The sequence below is a fragment of the Nuphar pumila genome, chromosome 6, assembly GCF_984573655.1.
Source record: "Nuphar pumila chromosome 6, dmNupPumi1.hap1.1, whole genome shotgun sequence".
In the NCBI taxonomy this organism is placed as follows: Eukaryota; Viridiplantae; Streptophyta; class Magnoliopsida; order Nymphaeales; family Nymphaeaceae; genus Nuphar; species Nuphar pumila.
Genome location: NC_143254.1, coordinates 98,318,988 through 98,341,592, shown reverse-complemented (window position 1 = coordinate 98,341,592; position 22,605 = coordinate 98,318,988). Strand labels below are relative to the sequence as shown.

Sequence of the window (22,605 nt, the reverse complement as noted above, 5' to 3'; positions counted from 1 at the left end):
GGCAGGACCGCCCACAGCCTTATGCCGTAGTTGTAGGTGAGCAGGATGACCACCACGAGGCTCACCCTCCTCAGCGCCTCCGACTCCGGCGATTTCTTCGGGAGGAACGACGTCACTGAGACGGCTCCTGCGAGCATGATGTAGAGGAGGAAGAGGGTGAGTAGGAAGAAGGTGCTCCATGGCTCCTGCATCTGCGTCGTTTCCATGATGATGCCCACCCCGCACGATCTCGCTGCTTGTGGACGATGCGCAAAGATTCAAAGCTGGGTGTTGCTGCTCTGCCAAGCCACCGTGATGACCAGATCTTGGATGTGCCAGGGGACACTTGCGGTACTTATTATTATGCTTAGAAAGAGCAACATCCACTCCATTTCGTTGAACAAAGAAGAGCACCTTCGTCCTGCTTTCCTTGAAGCTCCCTCTGTCTTTTTCCTTTGAGAGGAACTTGCTTAGAAACGAGGTCACTTGATAGGGTGCGGATCAGGTCATGCTGAACATGAAAATGAGCGTTTTTGCTCATGCGGACATCGTGGCAGTCTGTTTGCATTTTGGATGAATGCCACGTGGTTTTGTTGACTTTTGAGCTTTTTAAAATGCAAATCGGATGGCCACGATGTCAGCATGAGCAAAAACGCTCTAGGTTTGGGGCTCGGGCCCATTAGCTACCGGGCTTGTTATATATGTTACCGAGCTTGTTATATATGTTGGCTAGGTTCAGGTCTCGGCTGGATGAGCCTCAACTATTTATTAATTATTAATAAGATAAAAAAATTAATAAATAAATAATTGTATAGTAACTTGGTAAAGTTTTTTTAGTAATTAGTTGTATTAGTTTTATGAAAACAATAGAGAAAATTAGTTGAGTACACGAGAACTTGTTAATTATTTATTATTTATCTAATTAGCTGCACTGATTACTTGGTTTGGCCGGGCTGGGCCTACTTCACATTAGCCAGAGCCAATAAACCAGGTTATGGGCTGCTCTTCAAACCGAAACATGTTAACAACTGAGCCAAAGTGTAAAACCCTAAAAAATTTGAGTCTTTTTACAATAAATAAAATAATGATAAATGATTGTTGGTATTGATAGTGTGTTAGTTCAACTTTTTCAAAGGATGAAATCATAATCGAACGAGAGAACTATGAAAAACAATCATACCTAAAGGGGAAAGAGATAAGAAGCAAAAGAGAAAGAGACGTATTAGGATCTTAGACCCCTCTTCACGGAAAAAGCCTAAGAAAAATGTCTATGTTAGGGATTTAGACGGATGGTCATAAGTAGATAAAAAGATTTTAGTTGCAAGAAAGAGCAACTAAAAAGAAGTTTGTGCAATGGTCAGAGTGATGGTCTCACAGGGTAGAGGTCATAGGTTTGAATCCCTTGGGTGACATAACGTTTTCATTATAGAAAGCATGTGTCATAGGGCCATTATGTCATAATAAAGATAAATACATTAATGTTGCAAGATATTGCAATGTAACACATTCTGGTACATTAGTGGAGCTCGATTTTTGTTATGGAGGAGAACCCTAGTTCAAATCCCCTGGTGTGCTAAATATGCTTTTTGCAGAAATACTTTATAATCAATAATTTTTTTGTAGTAACTCCTCATTAAAGTGACTTTAATAGGAAAACACGTTTTCAAGGTAAGAGGGGCTGGGCGATTTTCCCAAAAGGGAAACTCAATCATTTTTCTTTGGTAAGGCCTTCATTCTCATGAATTTTGAAAAGATTTTTATTTAATGGGTCATCTCATAAATGCTAAGGGAAAACACAAATAGTAGGAATTGAAAAAAATGTGTGAACGTGTTTCTTTCTTTGGGAGGAGGATCCAACCCCCTCCCATACCCACGAATTTGAAAATGGGAGTTATAAAGAATAATGGCAAGGGGGGGTTTCAAGAAAAATAAATGGAAATTAAGAGGAGCTTTTACAAAACCGGGTAGAGGAGCAAGTCTTTCCTTCTTCACATTTTCTTGATCCCAGCCATTACCACCATTCTCTCTCTCTCTCTCTCTCTTCCCTCTCTAAGCCCACCAGAGACCCCAATTGTTGTTGTGTGGATCTTCTTTCCTCACCTTACATGGAGCTCCAATCAAGAAGGAAGGAAGCAAAGTCACCAGTAAGCTCGATTCTCCGAACTAAGGTAAGGGCATTATATTTTTATGCATATGTCGGTGCTATGGAACACGTATGGTGTGGATCACCTTGTTACCAGCCATGCTTAGTGTAAAGCCCACAAAATTTCGACAATTATCAAATTTAATAAAGGTTATAATTGTTGGAAATGGATTCGTCAAAGGGATGAAGAATCGATACAAATGGATCAAGCGGATCCAACAATCGGGTTCAAATAGTATATAGGGATTTGGATCTTGGATGGAGTCGAAACCCACCTAAAAATCCAGCTTCAAATTTTTAATTTCAACTACATTTGCAAAATATATCTCGAAAGTATCACCTCTTGCGATTATCGCCCATCACTGAAGTAGTTTTAGTTGAAAAGAAGTACAACCAAGTAAAAATTGGCGCACTGGTATGGTGGGTTGCCTCAACAGGAAGAGAGTGTGGTTCGAAACCCCAAGGACACCCGAATATTTTTAGAAAATGCTATTTTTGTAAAATGCATCAAAAGGGGACAAATGGGTTATTGTTGCAAGGTATTGCAACGAAAAACAACCTGGTGCAATGGTGGGACTAGTTACCCATTCAAATGGAGACCTCAGTTCAAACCCCCAGGGCACCAATAATAAAGAACATTTTTTATATATAAAGGATTAACGATTTTTTTTTCCTCCTCTCTCTAATTGGGCGTTTCAACTTCCCATTTAAGGAGACTTAAATGGGGAAAGGGTGACGCCCAAAGGAATGGGCGTTTTTCCCAACTTGGAAGCCCAACCAAGAAAAAAATAAATAAATAGGAAATCAAGGTGGAAATAAGGGAGGAATTTAATCAGGAGGTAGGGGCGATTTTCTTTTAGGAAAGGCTGAACGTTGGGCCACCTTGGAAGCCCAACATTCCAGCAATTGGGAAGGCTGCAATAAAGGCCATATTAATTTTACGTTTTTTTTTTTGAAACCCTACAACAACCAACGAAATACCTTGGAACCCAAGCTCTTGCTCTCTCTCTCTCTCTCTCTCTCACGCCCCCTTCAGTCCAAACGTGTGACCCTCCTTACCAGCTGAACGACTTCCCACCATTGATCCCGGCGAGGAGTTGGTGCACGGCGACCGGACGTCCGCAAGGAAGGCGAACATTTTTCTGGTGGATTCACGCTCTCACGAGGTAGGGGATGCACAACTCAATACATATGGGTAGCGTAGTGTGTACCTAAATCATAAAATACGTTTGCTGATTCTGTAAAAAATAAAAAAATAAAAAAAATAATACTACATTGACATTGAATGATATTGAGATCTAAGTTATTAGAGGAAATATAAAGATATATCCTGTGTAAAGATTGTTGAAACATGTTATACACAGGTCCTGAACATAGATTTAGACGTTAGGGAACAAAACACACCCAGCGTGATCTATTCAACTGGTTGGACTGCGTGTGATGAAATGAAAACGAAAAAAAAAAATTCTGGGTAGACTTATTCGCCCTACCTGCTCTTTTGTTTCTTCTAGTTGTTGTTTCATATGCCTCTCACGTTCATTGAGGGCTGCCAGCAAACCAATGATGTAATGGGTCTAGACAATCAAAAAAATATATATATATAATATAAATAAATTTATATCTAGCTATTGGATGCTGGTTGTGTTGCCATACTCACTCACGGTAGGAAAATGTCACGGTAGAGACTACGTGAGCTCTTGTCATATTTTTGCCAAAACAGATGTATTGAACTTATTGAATCTATACTATCTACGTAACAAATGGTCTAAATGAAAAACAAATTTAATAAGAAAGGAAACACTCAGACCGATCCTAATGGACGGTCTGAAAGTCCAGCATTCAGCCAACTAAACCTATTGTTGTAGCCGGGGGAGGGGGGGTGTTATCAAATACCTTCGTTAGTATGGTATGGGTTGTCGGACGGGTTGATATGCTAGGCCAAAAATCTGGGCCTGGGACGCCTAGCTGGAAAAAAAAAAAGTCTATGATGTTCGGTTGGGACTAGGGCGGCACCTAAGTGGGTCTGATAGTAGGCCTTGCGGAGGACTTTAACTGTGCCTGTTGGATTTACCATTAAGCAGAGTGTTGCAACGTTTCCCTACTAACGGGTTGCCGGTGTACATGGGGTCAGGTTATGAGATGACCTGCATACCCATGGGTTGGTTGACTATCAGGGTATAAGATATATATTGTAGTGTACGTGTTGCTAGATATGGTGAGGATTTCCATTACTGATGCCTAAAGATCATGTCATCTAAGTGTTGCCTATTAACTTCAGTTAAATAACACTATGATATATGAACGATTGGTTGAAGATATGGATCCTTTGCATTTTTAGTAATCCAGTGTTTTATTTTTTTTCCATAACAGAAAAAATAAATAAATAAATAAATAAATAAATACAAGTTAATGCTCTAATGGGTTGCCCGGCAAATGGGATGTTGGTACAACCGGTTGCTAAGATCTTTGCATGGGCGCTATCCCTTGGATGTGCTGCTACAGCATGGGTTTTAAAGAAGAAGGGGTTTAATTACCTAGTGTGCGGTTTTATCTAAGGGCTGCTAGAGAGTTGTAGGGCAATATGCCTTTTTTATTTTTATGCTGAAAAATCTTGGTTGTGCACACATGAACATGATATGGTAGTCGGTCGGGGTCGGGTTGCCAGATCTGGACCACGGTGCTTTGTCTGGCCGGTTACAGGGTGCTACACAACCAGTGGACGCTGAATATATATATATATATATATGGAAACTCTTTCCACCATGTGATGCGTAAGAAAACACCCACTGTTGTCTTAGGTAGAAGGGGCTAGTAGTAACCACTTTCTTAGTTTGAACCATACACATGGGCGATTCAAGGTGGAATGCACATGGTTGTGAGAATCAAAGGAGCCAACAAGTTCGTTCACCTAGAAGGGATCGTGGAGCATAACTCTAGTATGGTATAACTCGAGTTAGAATTTAAGTTATATGTCAAGAGAGACATAGGAATCCGGTAAGCTAAATGGCAAAGGAAATATTCGTCGGGTTCACCGTACAGGAAAAAAAAATGATATCTATGATGAGAACTGGGTATACAAAAAAAGGTATATGTTACTGGTTTTCATCGGGTTTCTGGGTACACCACGACGGTGTATGTTACTGGATTCCCGGGTTCTGGGTACACTGGATCACAGTGTATGTTACCAGACCCATGGTCCACTTTGGAGAGAGTGGATGGTACACACTCCGTAGGACATACTTGTATTGTGAGAGCGAGGCGTCTCACCCGGTCCCCAGTCCTCGGAGTTAGGGGACCAGGACCACCAGTGAGTCCTAGGTGGTGGGTCCAAGTCTTCTGCAGAAGAGTTATGGGTGCATCCAATGTTAGTCTTGCCAATTGGGGATCTCTCTCGGTCGAGCACCGCGCCCCTTTTGGGTATCCGTACGGCTAGTTATACGGATCGTATGAACCTCCATATAATCTCGGTCCGCTACGATGTCGAATGCCTGTGCGTACCCACAGGGTAAGAATGAACTGAAAATTTAAACCAATAAAATGTGGTATTAACTAATGGGACCGATAGGAGTTCCTGTGGAATAAAACATGGAAAATTAAAATCATAGAATTCTCTTACTCAGAAATCACTTCAGACATGATGGTCTTAAAAAGAAAAGCATGTTGACATAAGTACTAAATTTCGGTTAAATCAAAGTTCACACATACTTGTTCACATGACACTGCACATATGTAATTTAGTCTGTATCACTTACTCAGACAGTGGTAGTCTGATTCCTTTGTGGTTTACTATTTTCAAGTGAAGACATAAGTGTACAATCAGAGTGAGGGCGGCGGCATCGGCAGGCGATCATGGCACTACTACTTTTCTGTTTAATGTTTCTGGATATTTGAACTTGATGTAATAAACTTTGTTATGATGGAATAAGATGGAAGTTCTTTGTAGCTGCTCATTTATCAAGTTAAAGGCTTTAAAAAAAAAATGTTAGAATTTTCATTAAAAATTAAATGGGGTGTTACACTTAGGGCTGAAGTAGTCCAAAACGAAAAAAATAAAATATATATCACACCACCTTGAGATGATCTAAGGATCGACCCAACACTTAGTTGAATCACACACACATAGATATATATGCTTTATGTTTTGTTTTTTTTATACCTAAAAGCATAGGTCTGATCATTGATCGGTCCAACACTTGGAGGAATTAGGTATGTATTTTCTGCACAAACGTATGTGGTTGAACATAAATATGCTCTTGAAAGAATAACTATTCTGTCTTGCATCATCCTCTAGTTGCATTATACGGTCACAGAACATCGAAAAGAAATTATACACGCCCACCCAATTGGGTTTTCAGATCCATATGTCACCAGCACAACGTCTCCAGTCTTGGGAGGAGGCCTACCAACTATTCTGTCAACAACACCACTGTACACGTTGGGCTTCCATTTTGAAACAATTGTGTTTTCCCTTTCTCCAAAACAACCCTTGGTATACCAGTAGTACAAGAGATCTTGTCACAAAATTAATATTGGTATGAAGTGTGGAGAAGTCATATAGATACCACCATATACAAGGAATTACTTACAAGAAAGACAAAGGGTTGAAAAGAAAAGGAAAATAGTTTATCACATAAACAATAGTGGAAGACCTATGCCATCGTCCCATGCCATTCTGTGGTCCCTTTGGCAGTTTATGGAAATAGAAGAAACTATGAAAAAGAATGTACAACCCTAGTAAATGTTAACCATACAAGTACTTGCCATGTAGAAGGGAACAGACTAAAACAATCTATCATGAAATAAATGGTGTATTATTGTTGTTGTTGTTACGATGATGATGGTATAAAAGAGGTGTTAGTGGTCATCTTTTTTTGGTAACAAAAAGTGAGAAGATGATATGATGCTTGCACTGCATACGTGTATGCTGTTAAACCTGAATATACATGTTAGGAAAAGATTAGAATTTTTTTCTGCATAGACACATGCTATTAAACATGAATCTGTATATTAGGGGAGATATGATATTTTTTTATTTTGCATATATGTATGTCTTCATATTTTGTATAGACCTAAATCTTTATCTGGATATAAGATCTTTGTTCGACTCCCAATTCATGAGACTCTATCGTGGGCAACCGTGATAGCTTGCTTGCCTAACATGGATATGGTTAGGAGTTTACCAAAAATGTTAATATTGTACTGATGTACCCTTGCTAGTCTTGTTAATATTGTTACTGATGTTAATGACAAAATGTGTCTTAGCCTAATGTAAACCATAGGGGTCTGATCGACCCTTGTCCATTATGTATTTTGTATTTTCTGTCATGGGTTGGAACAACAAACGTAGATTGTGAAAAAAAAAAACAATATGTGATAAAGAATAAGCACTTATGTCCAAACTCACAGTGATTGGACACTGCAGACTAGACCAGTTGGGTTTGCCGCAGCACAACTTACCCTAAAAATAGAAATTTAGAGGTTAGTTAGGTTGGGTGTTGCTACAGTCAGTTTGCCTCTCGAATTAAAAAGGTTTTTTTTTTTAACTTAGTTCATACTAGCGCATTGAAAAATCTGGGACAAACTTTGGGGACTAGTTCCTAGTTGATGTCCTCTGTTGTCATAAAACATTTAGCTTAACCTAAGACATGGTTCGGTTGACCCTGTACATCAAACACAATATACTTGGTAGGGTGCACAACACTCTATCAGGGTCATTGTCGTGTTGTCAGCACCATGATGGCCAGCACCCTGCCTTAGTAGGTCGACTGAGCCTGTTGACCCACCCGACTGATAAACCACAACAGCCTGGTGTTGTCATCCTGATGCGTTGGGCAGTGGTAATTGTTGTTGCACCTTAGTGGTGCATCCGACAGGATATGTCGACTTGAGTCATCTCGTCAAACTCGAGTTACCAATAAGGTACACTGTCTTATTAAAGTGCCATGAGTAGACAAAAGAAATATAGAAAATGAAAATAAAAGGAGGGCAGCTTTGTACAAAAACAAGTTCTTGGTTTCATTGAATGAGTTGGTACTATTCGGGTTTCGGTAACGGGCTAATGGGGTCTATTAAATCGGAATAGAGAAATTACATAAACATATGGTATGCTATATGCATACGAGTTGTCAAAATGACTTGACAGATAATAAAAGAGTTAGGAAAATATGAGCATGTGTTTGCAAAGAATTGTTTGAGTGCTTACCTGCACTTGGACGATCCACTTATACTGGTCACCACCTGAGTGAAATTGTTGTACACTACATTATGGCCACAAACTGGGGGCTAGCATAATCCCCTTTACAACAGAAGTTCTCCCAATATACATAATTGTTGAACTTTAAATACACCACAAGAAAATGCCAATTAGCGACAGATATTAGCGATGGATTTTTTTCGTCCCCAATTTGTGACGGATGTAACGACGAAAACTTATTCGTCGCTAAGATTTGTAATATTGACGGATATAGCAACAGAAAAACTTTCGGCGCTACATCTCTCGCTAAGTAGCGGCGAATTAGCGACGGCCCATTTTTGTCGCAACACACACAACGATTAGCAGCGGATTGAGCGACGAATAGTTTTCTGTCGCTACTTAGCGACGATGTTAGCGACAAAAATATTCTGTCGCTAAGGGGTCATATAAATTTATGACAGAGTTGCGACAAAATTAAGCCGTCACCAAATCCGTCGCTAATTTTTGCATAAATCCCTAATCAGAGCCCCTTTTCCTCTTTTCTTTTTCATCTCTTCTGCTCGACTGACGCAACTCTCCATCGCCTGACGCCATCCTCCACCGCCCGACGCACTCCTTGGCCTGTCGGCCACTGCCCGTCTTCCCTCGTTCCCCCCGTCCCGTCTTCCCCCGTTCCATCGCCCGACGCACTCCCCGGCCCACTGGCCATCGCCCGTCGCTCCCCGGTTCGCCGCCCGACCCATCGCCTCCCGGTCCACCGTCCATTACCCCCCGCCCGCCGCAGGTCAATCCCGGTTTTTTTTTTTTACCTGCGGCAGGGGGTGCCTGCCTTGCGTTTTGTTTTTTTTGGCAGGGGGTCGACCCCCCTGCCTAGTTTGTTTTTTTCGGCTGGGGGGGGGGGGGGGGGCGACCCCCTGCCGGGTTTCATTTTTTCAGGCAGGGGGTCGACCCCCTGCCTTGTTTGTTTTTTCTGGCAGGGGGCGACCCCCTGCCGCGTTTTGTTTTTTCCGACAGGGGGTCGACCCCCCTGCCTCGTTGTTTAATTATTCAGGCAAGGGGTCCCCCCCCCCTTTTCCGGCAGAGGGGCGCCCTCCTGCCACTCATTTTTTTTGGTAGGGGGTTGACCCCCCTGCCTCGTTGCCACTTTTTTTTTCCGTCATGGGGGGCGACCCCTGCATGATTTTTTTTTCCTGCAGGGGGTCGCCCCCGTGCCTCATTTTTTTATTCGGGCAGGGGGTCAACCCTTGCCTCGTTTGTTTTTTCCGATAGGGGGGCGACCCCCTGCCGCGTTTTGTTTTTTCCGGTTGGGGGTTGACCCCCCTGCCTCATTGCCACTTTTTTTTCAGCATGAGAGGCGACTGCATGGTTTTTTTTTCGGCAGGGGGTCGCCCCTGTGCCTCATTTTTTTTTTCTGGCAAGGGGGCGACCCTTGCTTCGTTTGTTTTTTCTGACAGGGGTCGCCCCCATGCCTCATTTTTTTATTCGGGCAGGGGGTCGCCCCCTTGTCATTTTTTATTCGGGCAGGGGGTTGCCCCTCTGTCATTTTTTATTTGGGCAGGGGTCGCCTTTTCCGGCAAAGGGGAGCCTTGCCTCATTTTTTTTTGGCAGGGAGTAACTTCATTTTAACACAGTGTCTCTTACAGATTTCTCAAAGGAACCCGCTTGTGCCCCGCCACCTGTATTAAGTAAGTGACAAAAACAATGCAAATTAGGTAAATACATGTGGTGAGTAAGTGATGCAAGTGCATCACATGTTATTTAATTTATTAGATGCAATACTTTACTGTTCACACACTCACTTAGTTGTTGATATCTATGACTGCTTTGTTGAATTTTGGAGATCATGCTGAGCATGATTTTAATGTACGAGAATGGAAGTGTTCTAATTTTTGGAGTACGGATTCTATACTAGGCATGGTAGTAGTTAGCGAGATATTGAAGTGTGTTTGTTGCAAGTACATGTTTGACATTTTTTTTATATAAATGATTTTCATGTATTGCAATGTTTGATGTAATTGTATCCATGCTTGCATGTAGTTACTTTTAATTTAATTATAACTTTTATATGAAATTGTATAATGAAAGTATGCTTCAAATTTTGAATTTTGTGTTACTTTCAATTTAGCGAGATATTGAAGTGTGTTTGCTGGAGGTTACAGTGGTCATTCATCTAGTGGTAGCCAGACTCAATCTTCATCTTCACGGGCTCATTTGATAGGTATATCATTTAACTAATTGAATACTTGATTAGTTGAAATGTGCATTCTGAGAATTTCTAACGTATTTTTTTACATATGTTGTTTCGCCTATACATGACCCACCTACACCAGTTGATCATACAAGTCATGAGCCAACACAGAATGCAGGGTCTTCTTAGTCTGGCATAAGAAGACTCATTCGAATAGTGTATATTGATAATCGACGGTAAGTATTTCATTTTCACTTATTGCATATCTTATAAATATTGTATGTTGATATTTACTGCCTACCAATTCATGTGCAGCACGAGGTTCGAGCCATAAGAAGTAATACGCGAAATTAGGAATTCACTACTTCAACATCTAACAGGACCGGTCGCTCAATGAAAAGAGTATCCAAAAGAGGTGATAGACAGATTGTGAACCTCATTTATGGTATACAGTTGTTTGTTATAATTAATGTATTTTATATTTAATTTTTTGCTATAGTTATGTCTATTAACTTTCTAAAAATATTTATAGGCTTCGAATCGCTTCGCGAATACAGTGGAGGAACATGATGCAAGGAAGGTATGACAAAAAGTGGTTGTCAATCGATTTGCAGACATGCTGCACAATATGAAGACTGCAGCAAGAAAAGCATCTGGCGTGACAGATGATCCACTGCAGTGGAAGGGTCATAGACCTCCTAGTATCAGGTTAGATGTTTGGAATGCAATGTGCGACAAGTGGGCTGGGGATGTATTTCGAAACCGCTCAGCGAAGGCTGCACAAAATCGAGCAAAAATGCCCGAAGCCCATCTACACACAGGTGGATCTAGGACTTTTGGGAGCCACTAGAAGAAAATGGTAACTCATCAATATATATATATATTGTCATATTTATAAGTATTGTTGCAAACCTGTTAACTAAATCTTTTATCATTTCACTTCGCAGGAAGCAGAAAAAGGAGGCATTGTGCCATACAAGGATGTGTTTGTTGAAACACATAAACGTAAGACCACGAGAGAGTTCGTATCAGAGAAGGCGAGAGCGACAATGATTTGTATTTATTTTATTAATAAACATTGTAATAGACAAGTTACTATGAATTATGTTATCACAAATATTGTAATTCTTAATTATTATTTCATATTCTAATCATTATATTGTAGGAGTCATACGAGCAGCAAATGGTATAGCGATATGGCGATGACTCCACTCAGCATCCACCTTTTGATCCTGCAGCATAGGTGACTGCAACCGGTGACCCCAAAAAGGGTCGTGTGTTCAGGTTTGGGAGTAACATGAACACCACACCAGTCGTTGCCTCCTACAGCCCGGGCCCACAGAGTTCTCCCGCCAGCATCAACTCTCAATGTCCTAATGACCCTGCTATGTCTTGGGATGGTGTCTGTCAGCGTCTTGAGGATAAAATGCAGTACTTTTTAAATGAAGTTATTTCCAACATTGTCCGTAATGAGTTGTGCAACTTTTTTTAGGATAGAGGAACTTCGTCTGCATTCAACATGAGCTCTGGTGCCCGTCAGGTATATAGTTTTTTTACTACCTTAGAACACATATGAGCATGATAAAATTACATATGAAGTTTTTTTACTGCTTTATAACACATATGAGCATGATAGAATCATGTATAAAGTTATTTTACTACATTAGAACACATATTAGCATGATAGAATCACACATAAAGTTTTTTTACTGCATTAGAACACATATGAGCATGATAGAATCACGTATGAAGTTTTTGTACTGCCTTAGAACACATATGAGCATGATAGAATCACAATTAAAGTTTTTTTACTGCCTTAGAACACATATGAGCATGATAGAATCACGTATGAAGTTTTTTTATTACTTTATAACACATATGAGCATGATAGAATCATGTATAAAGTTTTTTTACTGCCTTAGAACACATATGAGCATGATAGAATCATGTATGGAGTTTTTTTATTGCTTTATAACACATATGAGCATGATAGAATCACGTATAAAGTTTCTTTACTACCTTAGAACACATATGAGCATGATAGAATCACATATAAAGTTTTTTTACTGCCTTAGAGCACATATGAGCATGATAGAATCACATATAAAGTTTTTTCACTGCCTTATAACACATATAAGCATTATAGAATCATATATACAGTTTTTTTACTGCCTTAGAGCACATATGAGCATAGTAGAATCACATATACAGTTTTTTTACTGCCTTAGAGCACATATGAGCATGATAAAATCACATATACAGTTTTTTGCCTGCCTTAGAACACATATGAGTATGATAGAATCACATATACAGTTTTTTGACTGCCTTAGAGCATATATGAGCATAGTAGAATCACATATATAACTTTTTACTGCCTTAGAACACATATGAGTATGATAGAATCACATTTAAAGTTATTTTGCTGCCTTAGAACACAAATGAGCATGATAGAATCACGTATGAAGTTTTTTTATTGCTTTATAACACATATGAGCATGATAGAATTACGTATAAAGGCTTTTTACTGCCTTAGAACACATATGAGCATAATAAAATCACATATAAAGTTTTTTTACTGCCTTAGAGCACATATGAGCATGATAGAATCACATATAAAGTTTTTTGACTGCCTTAGAGCATATATGAGCATGATAGAATCACATTTACATTTTTTTTACTGCCTTAGAACATATATGAGTATGATAGAATCATATATAAAAAATTTTTTGTTGCCTTAGAACACATATGAGCATGGTAGAATCACATATACAACTTTTTGACTATTTTAGAGCACATATGAGCATGATAGAATCACATATACAGGTTTTTTACTACCTTTGAACACATATGAGCACGATATAATCACATCTAAAGTTTTTTTACTGCTTTATAACATATATGAGCATGATAGAATCATATATAAAGTGTTTTTACTGCTTTAGAACACATATGTGCATGATAGAATCACATATAGAGTAGGCTATATTTCAGTATATTTTGTTTATCAATACTGACATTTCTTTTCTCGTGTAGGTTGCTGGCGATAATCAGCGTAGTGGAGCTGAAGGGACAGATCGAGACACTAAACAAGAGGACGCACAAAATCTTGACGATGATTAAATTTATGTGTTGAATTTGTTCTACCTTCTTTTTGTTTCGAAAATGTAAATATTAAATTATAAATAATTAGAACTTGCGAATTTTATGGTGGATTGATTAATTGTTTCAGTTTTCTTTTATATGTATTTTAATGTGTACTTTGTTTTTTATTCACAGGAAATATAAATTGTATCATGAGAAATTTTTTCTCGATATTTAATTTTCAAATATTTTTTTAAACTTTTTCCTTGTTTGTGACGGATTAGCGATGGATATATCCGTCGCTAATCACTATTTACGTTAAATTTAGTGACGGATTAGCGACAGTTATAAATCCGTCGCCAAACCGAAGTCGACGTTTAGTGATGACGGCCTTGCGACGGATTTTGTCAATCGTTATTCTATCATAATTTAGCGACGAAATTGGCGACAAGTACAATCTATCGCTACTTAGCGACGAAATTGGCGACGGATATATTCTGTCACTTATTAGCATTGAAAAAATCAGGATGGAAGATATTCATCGCTAATATGACGCTAATCCGTCGCTAAGTTGTTTAGCGACGGATTAGCGACAGATTTAGCTCATCGCTAATCCGCTGGTTTGTTGTAGTGATAGCTAACCAGCCCCGTAAAGTGTGTGCATTTATATATATAGGTGTGTGTGTGATAAAACATTTTGAGAAAATAGGGGGACTCAATACAATCTTATAAGAAAATAATTTCACGAATTTGCAAAACGCCAATAGTACACGCATCTTTGTTCTATTTGATATATATATACAAATTTGAATGGTTTTGGCCATCATAGTGTATGCATACACATTTTTGCAAAAGTTGCAGTTTGGCATTGTTGGTTCCTGGAATGAATGTTATCTCATTCTTGAGTTGTGCAATGCCAAGTGTACTTGCTATTTTCCTACAATAAAATTTATGTGAAATTTGAAATTCACTATTATGCCCTTATTCAACATAGGTTGAAAATGCATTGATGCGCACATACATTGGTTAGGGCAAATGCTCACTTTAGTGCACATGTTTAAATAACATGATGAATTTATTATATGCTTGTGAAAAGAGGGTTATTCGTCAATGAATGTAGCATATGAATAAGATATCCATGACATATTCATGTTAAACATGGTTTACATATGTAATTTCCATCTGAAGGTTTCGATGCATGAATTGCCTCTGGTTAAATACATGTTCTTGTTATAATGGCACCAATAAAAGAAAAAATATAAAGGCATGATGGTATAAATTAAAACTGAGCATATCAAATCCTTGTGATGTCATATAGGCACCTATGATGCTATGTGAATTACATATAATTGAATCATGATTTCATGTTATGACATGTTTACGTGCTAGTTGATCTATGTGTGTTCTGCAAAAGTTTGCATAATAAAAGATATTTTCATGTCATGATCATGTGAAATCTTGCAATCGAGCTTACAGCTTCGCAGAAAGCTGATAGTGTCATACGAGCACTTATGAATTGTTAAAGTTGGGTTATGCCAGGCTGTAGCATAACCATTGGGGTACGATATGTATACCCTAGCACAAAAAAAAAAGCTAAATTAAAATATGTTTACATAAATGAAAAATTTAGATCCAGGGTATACCTGAAAGATGGTATATATTACCAGTTTTTATTGGGATTATGGGTATACCTGAAAGATAGTATATGTTACTGGTTTTTCAGGGCTCTGGGTATACCTGAAAGACGGTGTATGTTACTGGATCCAAACAAAACAAGAATGAGAAATATGCACATATAAAATAAATAGGGGATTCTGGGTATACCTGAAAGAGGGTATATGTTATTGGTTTCCCGGGATACTAGGTATACCTGACAACGGTATATGTTACTAGTTTCCCAGGGCTCTGGGTATACCTGAAAGATGGTGTATGTTACTGGACCCAAGGTCTACCTTGGAGAGGGTAGATGGTACAAATTCCATGGGACATTCTAGTTTTGTGAGAGCGAGGTGTCTCACCCGGTCCCCAGTCCTCAGAGTTAGGGAGTCAGGACTACCAATACGTCCTAGGTGGTAGATCCAAGTCTTATGCAGAAGTACATGGTGCATCCTAATTCTAGTTCTAGCCATTAGGGAGTATTCTCTTGGTCGTGAATCGTCCCCTTTGGATATTCGTTTGGCTAGTCATATGGGTTATAAAATAATAGACCCTCGTGTGGTCTCGGTCCGCTACGATATCGAATGCATGTACGTACCCACAGGGTAATTAACAAGATGAAATATAAAGTTAGTGCATTAAGAAAAATCTTCAAGTAGTTGCATAATGCTTGATGCTGCAATTGTTACAATAAGTCCTGATTCCTGCATTGCATGACTCAAATCGATTTTCCTTTACAAGAAAGATGTGATAACTTATAAATGATGTGTTGAACATTGGTTTGTGCTTTATGCAAACTTTACATGGGATGCTTTACTTAAGTCAGGTATACATCCACATAGGTTCCAAAGTTGTTATTACTTATATAAATATGGTTCATGCATATGATGTATCGTGCTTTGATGCTGATGAAAATTAATCATGAAATACTTGACCTTAGTGGCATGTACATTTATCACTTCAATGGTTATTAGTTCTATCTAAACATGTTGCACATATACTTGTACACATGACATTATGCATATTCATATGGATATTATGCTTCTTACTCAGACGTAGTAGTCTGACTCCTTCTAAATTAATATTTTTAGGAAACAGTATGGCGAGTAATTGCGATCATCGCTGCGGACAACGTCATGTGACCATATCTTCTTCGGATGTCCTGAGGAATGTGACCTGTAATAAATTATTAAGTTGTAATTTAAAACTTGTAGTATTTCAATGCAAGAGTTTATTTTAGTTGATGCCTTGAGTATGTGCTATTACTTGTAACCCGCCCAAATAAATTGATTAAGGATTTAATAAAGTTTTTCTACTGTTGTTTAGAAAAAACAAATTATTCCAAAATTTTTAAGTTAATTATTTGGGGCGTTACACAAAGTCACCAGGTTACACTTAAAGCCCGCCAAGCAGAGCTCTCAAAAGGCCTGGCCTTGTCGGGTGACCATCCTTACCTTGAGATGCCTCTCTACTGATCCTCTCTCATTTTTTATTGGGAATCAGATTGGGTTATACGTCAAAAACAAAGACAAACAAAAAGTGTTTTAAAATCACTACGGTTAGTGGGTTCCATCAAACATATTGATGTCTTTGTTTTACAAAATAACTCAATCTCTTTTTTTCGTTAGAGAAAGCTGGGATTAGGAAAACCCCTACCAGTTATACAACTTTGAACTCTCAACGTCCCAAGACAAGGTGACTTGCACTAACTGAGACCCCCATTGAAAAAAGCCCAACCATTTATGAAAGCTTTTAATTTATTAGTAGAATTTAATCACCCATTTTTAATTCTCAACATCAACACATTCAAAGGTTTAATTTTTTATTTTTTTTATCATGAGGAAACACTGGGTGGGGGCCCCCACGATCAAAGCTTTTAATTTTCAACATGGATTTATGAAACACTTTTCTGTTCTCAACGTTTTCAGAAGCTGGATTTTTTGAAAAACATTTCCTACGGGTAATTAGTATCCTTTTAAATGAATTTGAATTAGTCAACTATATCTGTTTTTTTTTGTTTTGAAATGTTCATTATTAAAATATAAAAATATCATGATAAAATGTGACCCTTACCATTTGATAATATTTAGCGATATTTTGAAAATCTCATGCTATTTTGCAATTTAAAATGGTGAGCTATCTTATTGCATTTTTTTGTAATATTTCTAAAATATCGTTCATATCGATGAATTTAGGGCCAATGGACTCTTTTCTTCCTTCTTATCTAGGGATGGAAGTTGATCGGAGGAAAATAGGGTTGTCCTGTCTCGTCCTATTAGGACTGGGGATGAAGGACATAAAATGGGAATGGAGGCGGTGATGAAGGTTAAAATCAAAACCCATGTGGGGATAGAGGTGAGAATGAATTTACATTTTCCCCACCCCGTCGCGCTCTATCCCTAATCTTTGTTATTAAAATAACTAAAATACCTTTAGGAATGGCAGTGGGTTTGAGAAAAAATGGGGCCCTGCGCACTGCCTCACCCTGTTTGGACCGATCAAAGATAGAGGACATGAAATGGGGATGAAAGCTGGGATGAAGGTTAAAATCTAAACCCACAAAGGGATGAAGGTAGGGATGGATGGCAGAATTTTAAGATGGGACGAGGGTGAAGACCTTGTTCCCGCATCTGCCCTAGGTCCACTGCCATCCCTATTGTTATCATATATTTCTTCTTATGTCAATACTAAAAAAATGATAACATTTAAGAGTGGTACGCTACAAAATATATACAATTCAATCAACGACAACCAGTTTTTGATATCCTTAACCATATATGGCATCTACCAATTTTTTTAGAGAAGAATGTTGGAATCACAAATCCATCGAAAACTAAAGCAGGGTCGAATACATGTTCTCGCTAAATTGTTGAAATAAAAAATAGAACCAAACTGAAAGTGGAAGCGATACCTGAATTCATAGCGCTCTGATTGATTACTGACGGTATGATCTTTTAAAACCTATATATGTGGCCATTTTTTCTTTCTATTGACCCAATGAGAGAGGAACTCAATTCTCTTCAGATAATGGCGAGTCTGCAAAGGGAGGGCCTATATATAAAGTTTGGGGACCATAACCTAATGTATTTAAGAGTCTGTCTCCAACTCAACCTATTATAGAGTTGTAGACAGGGCATGTATCTTCACATAGTGTTTCATACTATATGAGATACCAAGTGCCCATCCTGATTGGATCACTTGAACCAGGTCTGAACCTAAGACAACCTTACAATATATGGTTCAACATATATAGGCCCACACGATTTTCTAATAATCGCCCACTTGGGCCACATACGTAACCTTATAATCACACATTGTAACCTTATGAGCTCAAAACATTGTCTTATTAATTGATATCTCTATCAATCTGGTCTATTGATTATGTCAACATAGAACCAAAGTAACATTATAATCACACATTGTAACCTTATGAGCTCAAAAACATTGTCTTATTAATTGATATCTCTATCAAACCGGTGCATTGATTATGTCAACATAGAACTAAAGTGGTCTTCATTACAAATAACGTAATTGAACCCATCAATGATCACGTATATTGATACAACCAAATGACATGGATCAAGTATGGATGTGAAGCATGAAAATTACATGCAATATGATCAAACATGCCTATTTTCAACTGGTCATTCCTGAAAACTTTAGTGAAATTACAACATAATGAGCACAAAATGAAATTGAAACTCTAACTTTATACCAAAGTGAAAAGAGTGAACTTTATTATATCATAGAACGTCTAAATACAAACTCTCACTAAACTAGCATATCATAAAAATGATAAACACCCATGTGAGCAGTATGCTCATGAAAGACCCTAGGTGGCAAACCTTTAGTATGCGAATACGCAATCATGGAGTTTGTGCCAATATGTTTTATTGATATTTGACCATTCTGTACTTTTTCTTTAACAACAACAAACTTAATCTCAATATGCTTTGACTTTGATGAGTTTCTATTGTTGTTGGAATATAGCACTGTTGAATTATTGTCACAAAATAACTTTAACGGTCTTTCAACATTATTAAAAATCTGCAGCCCTGTGACAAAATTGAGTAGCCATATCCCATAGTTGGATGCTTCATAACAAGCCACAAATTATGTTTCCATGGTGGAAAAAGCAATGAGTGACTCCTATATATGCTTTGTTTCCATGATGATGCCTGCCCCGCACGATGTCGCTGCTTGTGGACGATGCACAAAGATTCAAAGTTGGGTGTTGCTACTCTGCCAAGCCACCGTGATTACCAGACCTTGGATGTGCCAGGGGGCGCTCGCGATACTTATTATTATGCGCAGAAAGAGCAACAACCACTCCCTTTCGTTGAAGAAAGAAGAGCATCTTCGTCCTGCTTTCCTTGAAGCTCCCTCTTTGCCTTTTTCCTTTTGAGAGAACTTGCTTAGAAACGAGGTCACTCGATGGGCCCCGTCCCTATAGGTTTTGGGTTTGGGCCCATTAGGGTATGTTTGATGCGTTGTTCCCAACGTGATTCAGACAAAACTCTTGTTGGGAATGTTGATTTCCAACAAACGTTGGACGTGGCGGACGATGTTTCACGCGTCTGCCGCGTCCATTTACATATGATCTTTTCGTTCCACCCTCCCCCATGTTACAAAAGTAACAAGGAAGAAAGGAACGGAATTTTCTCGACGGGCGCACCTCTCTCGCCCGAGGCTCTCTCCCTGTGACTCGCTGGTGAGGCTTCTTTGACTACGCTTGTCGAGCTAGTGGCGTTCTTTGCTCTTGCCCCATTGGGAGGCTTCTTCGACTACGCTTGCGAAATCTTCAACCAAATCTCGTACCACAATCTCTTCATTTACAAGACAATGATTAGAGGATCTATAAGGTGTGGTTGTCCCCATGAAGTCATTAGGATGTATAGATCCATGAGAGATGAAGGCGTTCTGCTGAACAACTTTACCTTTTCCTTCATTCTCGACGCCTGTGAGCGGCTGTCAGCGACCCTCTCCTGAAAATTGATCCGGTCAAAGCGAATCTAGGGTTTTGGCTACTGCTTTTGGGGCGAGATTTCTTCTTCTGATCGCAAGCGGAATTAGAATTTTGACTTCTATTTTTGGGGCGAGATTACTTCTTAGATTTTGGGGTTTTGAGTTGGGTGACTGGTTTTTAAACAAAAATTTGGTGAATTGTGGATTTGAGGTTTCATGGTTGCTAGTGTGTTTTGTCATTTTGAGACATTTGTTGTTCGACTTCTCATATGAATTGAGTATTTTCTGTATTGAGGTAGTTCTTGTTCTAAATATTTCATTTGGTCTGGTTTGATCTAGTGTTTATTTTTTGTCTTAAGCTCTTAATTTTGTTGCCCAACTCTCCTCCAAGACGTCTATGCAAAGTTTTGTCTCACCTCCAACCTTGATTTGATGGTCTCCAATTGAGTTATCAATGGAGGTAGAAGAAATTTGATCTTCAACGATAAACTTCAACTTAATGTCCAGAATATCGATGTGTCACTGAAATGCGAAATTTGGATGTTAAGCTATGTCACAGGGATTCAGCTAGCAGGGTGTTGCACCCTCGTCGACGCGGGTGCGAGTGCGGGTGCGGCACCGGGTGCGGTCAACCCGATCCTGGGTGCGTTGACCGCACCCAGGATCATTTAGGTCCATTTTTTTTGGATTTTTTTTTTAAATTTGCCCTATGAAATGGGCTGCGGAATTTTTAAAAAAAAAATTTTTTTGACAGCTGCTACTGCTCCTGCCTTTTCAATCCTGATCCTTCTTTTTCGTAAAGGATTTTTTCTCTCCATAATAAATGATAATGATGGTGGTAGCCTTGCTGATCCTTCTTTTTCATAAAAGATTTTCTCTCTCCATAATAAATGATAATGATGGTGGTAGCATTGCTGGCTATTAGTATTCATTGTTCTCCTGACGAGATGGGTGCGCTATCGTGCAACTGTATATAAAATGAAATTTGAAAAACCCCGCGTCGGGAGAACCCCCGGACCCCCTTATATATATATATATTTTTTTTTACATTTTTGCCCCTGCCGCACCCCCGCACCCGGGTTTTTTGGAAGTGCTGAATCCCCGCACCCGCACCCACACCCATGTGACATAGATGTTAAGTAAAGAGAAAAAATTCTTGGAAGATCAGTAGCTTGGGTTTGTATTGGTTCCAATTTCTACAGTGGTTGCTGTAAATGGTGGACTAAATCAGGAGTTCTCACTCTCTTCAATAGACCTCTTCCATTCTTCAGCAGGTTTTGTCCAGTTATCGCTTGCTTACAATGGGCATTCACCTGATGTCATGGTGACTACCACATCTAGCACAACTCTAGTTTCTGTTATAACAAATAAGAGGTTGCTTGATTCAGAAACCAACAATTTTGTTTTAAGTGATTACAGTAAGATGAAATTTTCAGATCTGCAAGTTTCTAACGAGAATGACCGCATGGTTTCTGAGTATTTTGTTATGGCACACAATAATTTAAATTCAAAGAGCTCTGAGCTCTGAGCGCTTGGCCAATTTGAGCAATGAGAATCATGTTGACTCTGATATTGGCAGCCATGAGATGCAGAAAAAATAGTGAAGTTAGCTACATGAGGAACAATTCTGCAGTTGGGTTGCCCAAGAACACCTTGGTTCAATCTGTGATCAATATAAACCTTGAGCCAGAACAATCAATTTTGCAGCAACAGATAGTTGATATGTACACGAAGAGTATGCAAGAATTCTGTTTGAGATTCATGGTGCTTTTCTGTTACTTGTGAAAACTTAAGCAGTTAAGAATAAATTAAATAAGCCCAAATTTGATGACAAACATGGTGCTTGAATCACAATCACTATTACGTTGTTCATCAGGATCATCCTTATCCAGCTATTCATGAAGTTCTTTGACCATTTTTAAGGCCAAACTAGCTTGAGGAAATATTGGTGTTGGGAAGAAGTAATCTTTGAAAGACACTATTACAGGATCACAGTTCATCTACTAGTGTGAGGAAAATTTGATTTGGCCACTATTATATCACAATAATATTAGTAAAAAGATTTCTTGAGAATTTGGATTTTCTTGGGGAAATCACGATTCTTTTTAAATAGTAGAAAGATTAAATTTGAAAAGGTTGTAAGCTTCTTTTTTTGTCTATTGGCCTGATTAGCCCCATTTAATCTTCAATCGGCCTGATTCAAGCTGAATCGACCTTCGTTATTTTTTCTACACTTTTTTGTCTATTGATTCTGTTCAGAAACCAATTTAAACAACATTGGTTTATAACAAAATGGATCTGATCCTTCTATGCTACTATGGTATATGGCAAAATAGTTTATGAAGTTTAAGGCTTTGAGATAGATGATGAGACTTTGAGTTTGGATCACCAACCATCAAT

General features: G+C 38.7%; 1 protein-coding gene across 1 annotated transcript; it reads left to right on the top strand.

The window, feature by feature from the left end:
- The first annotated feature begins 245 nt into the window (after positions 1-245).
- On the top strand, positions 246-21,990 carry LOC149835351 (uncharacterized). The gene is made up of 3 exons (XM_090009568.1): positions 246-330; positions 21,408-21,623; positions 21,785-21,990. Exons 1-3 carry the CDS (start codon positions 246-248, stop codon positions 21,988-21,990), a joined length of 507 nt encoding a protein of 168 aa, XP_089865694.1.
- Positions 21,991-22,605: the final 615 nt, after the last annotated feature.

What these genes read in the sequence shown, in the direction of transcription:
- LOC149835351 (XM_090009568.1), top strand. Translation starts at nt 246, where the DNA reads ATGCGCAAAGATTCAAAGCTGGGTGTTGCTGCTCTGCCAAGCCACCGT. An exon ending in TGTGCCAGGGGACACTTGCG is followed by an intron (nt 331 to 21,407) that starts GTACTTATTATT and finishes CAATTTCTACAG; the next exon opens with TGGTTGCTGTAAATGGTGGA. An exon ending in TTTTGTTTTAAGTGATTACA is followed by an intron (nt 21,624 to 21,784) that starts GTAAGATGAAAT and finishes TGATATTGGCAG; the next exon opens with CCATGAGATGCAGAAAAAAT.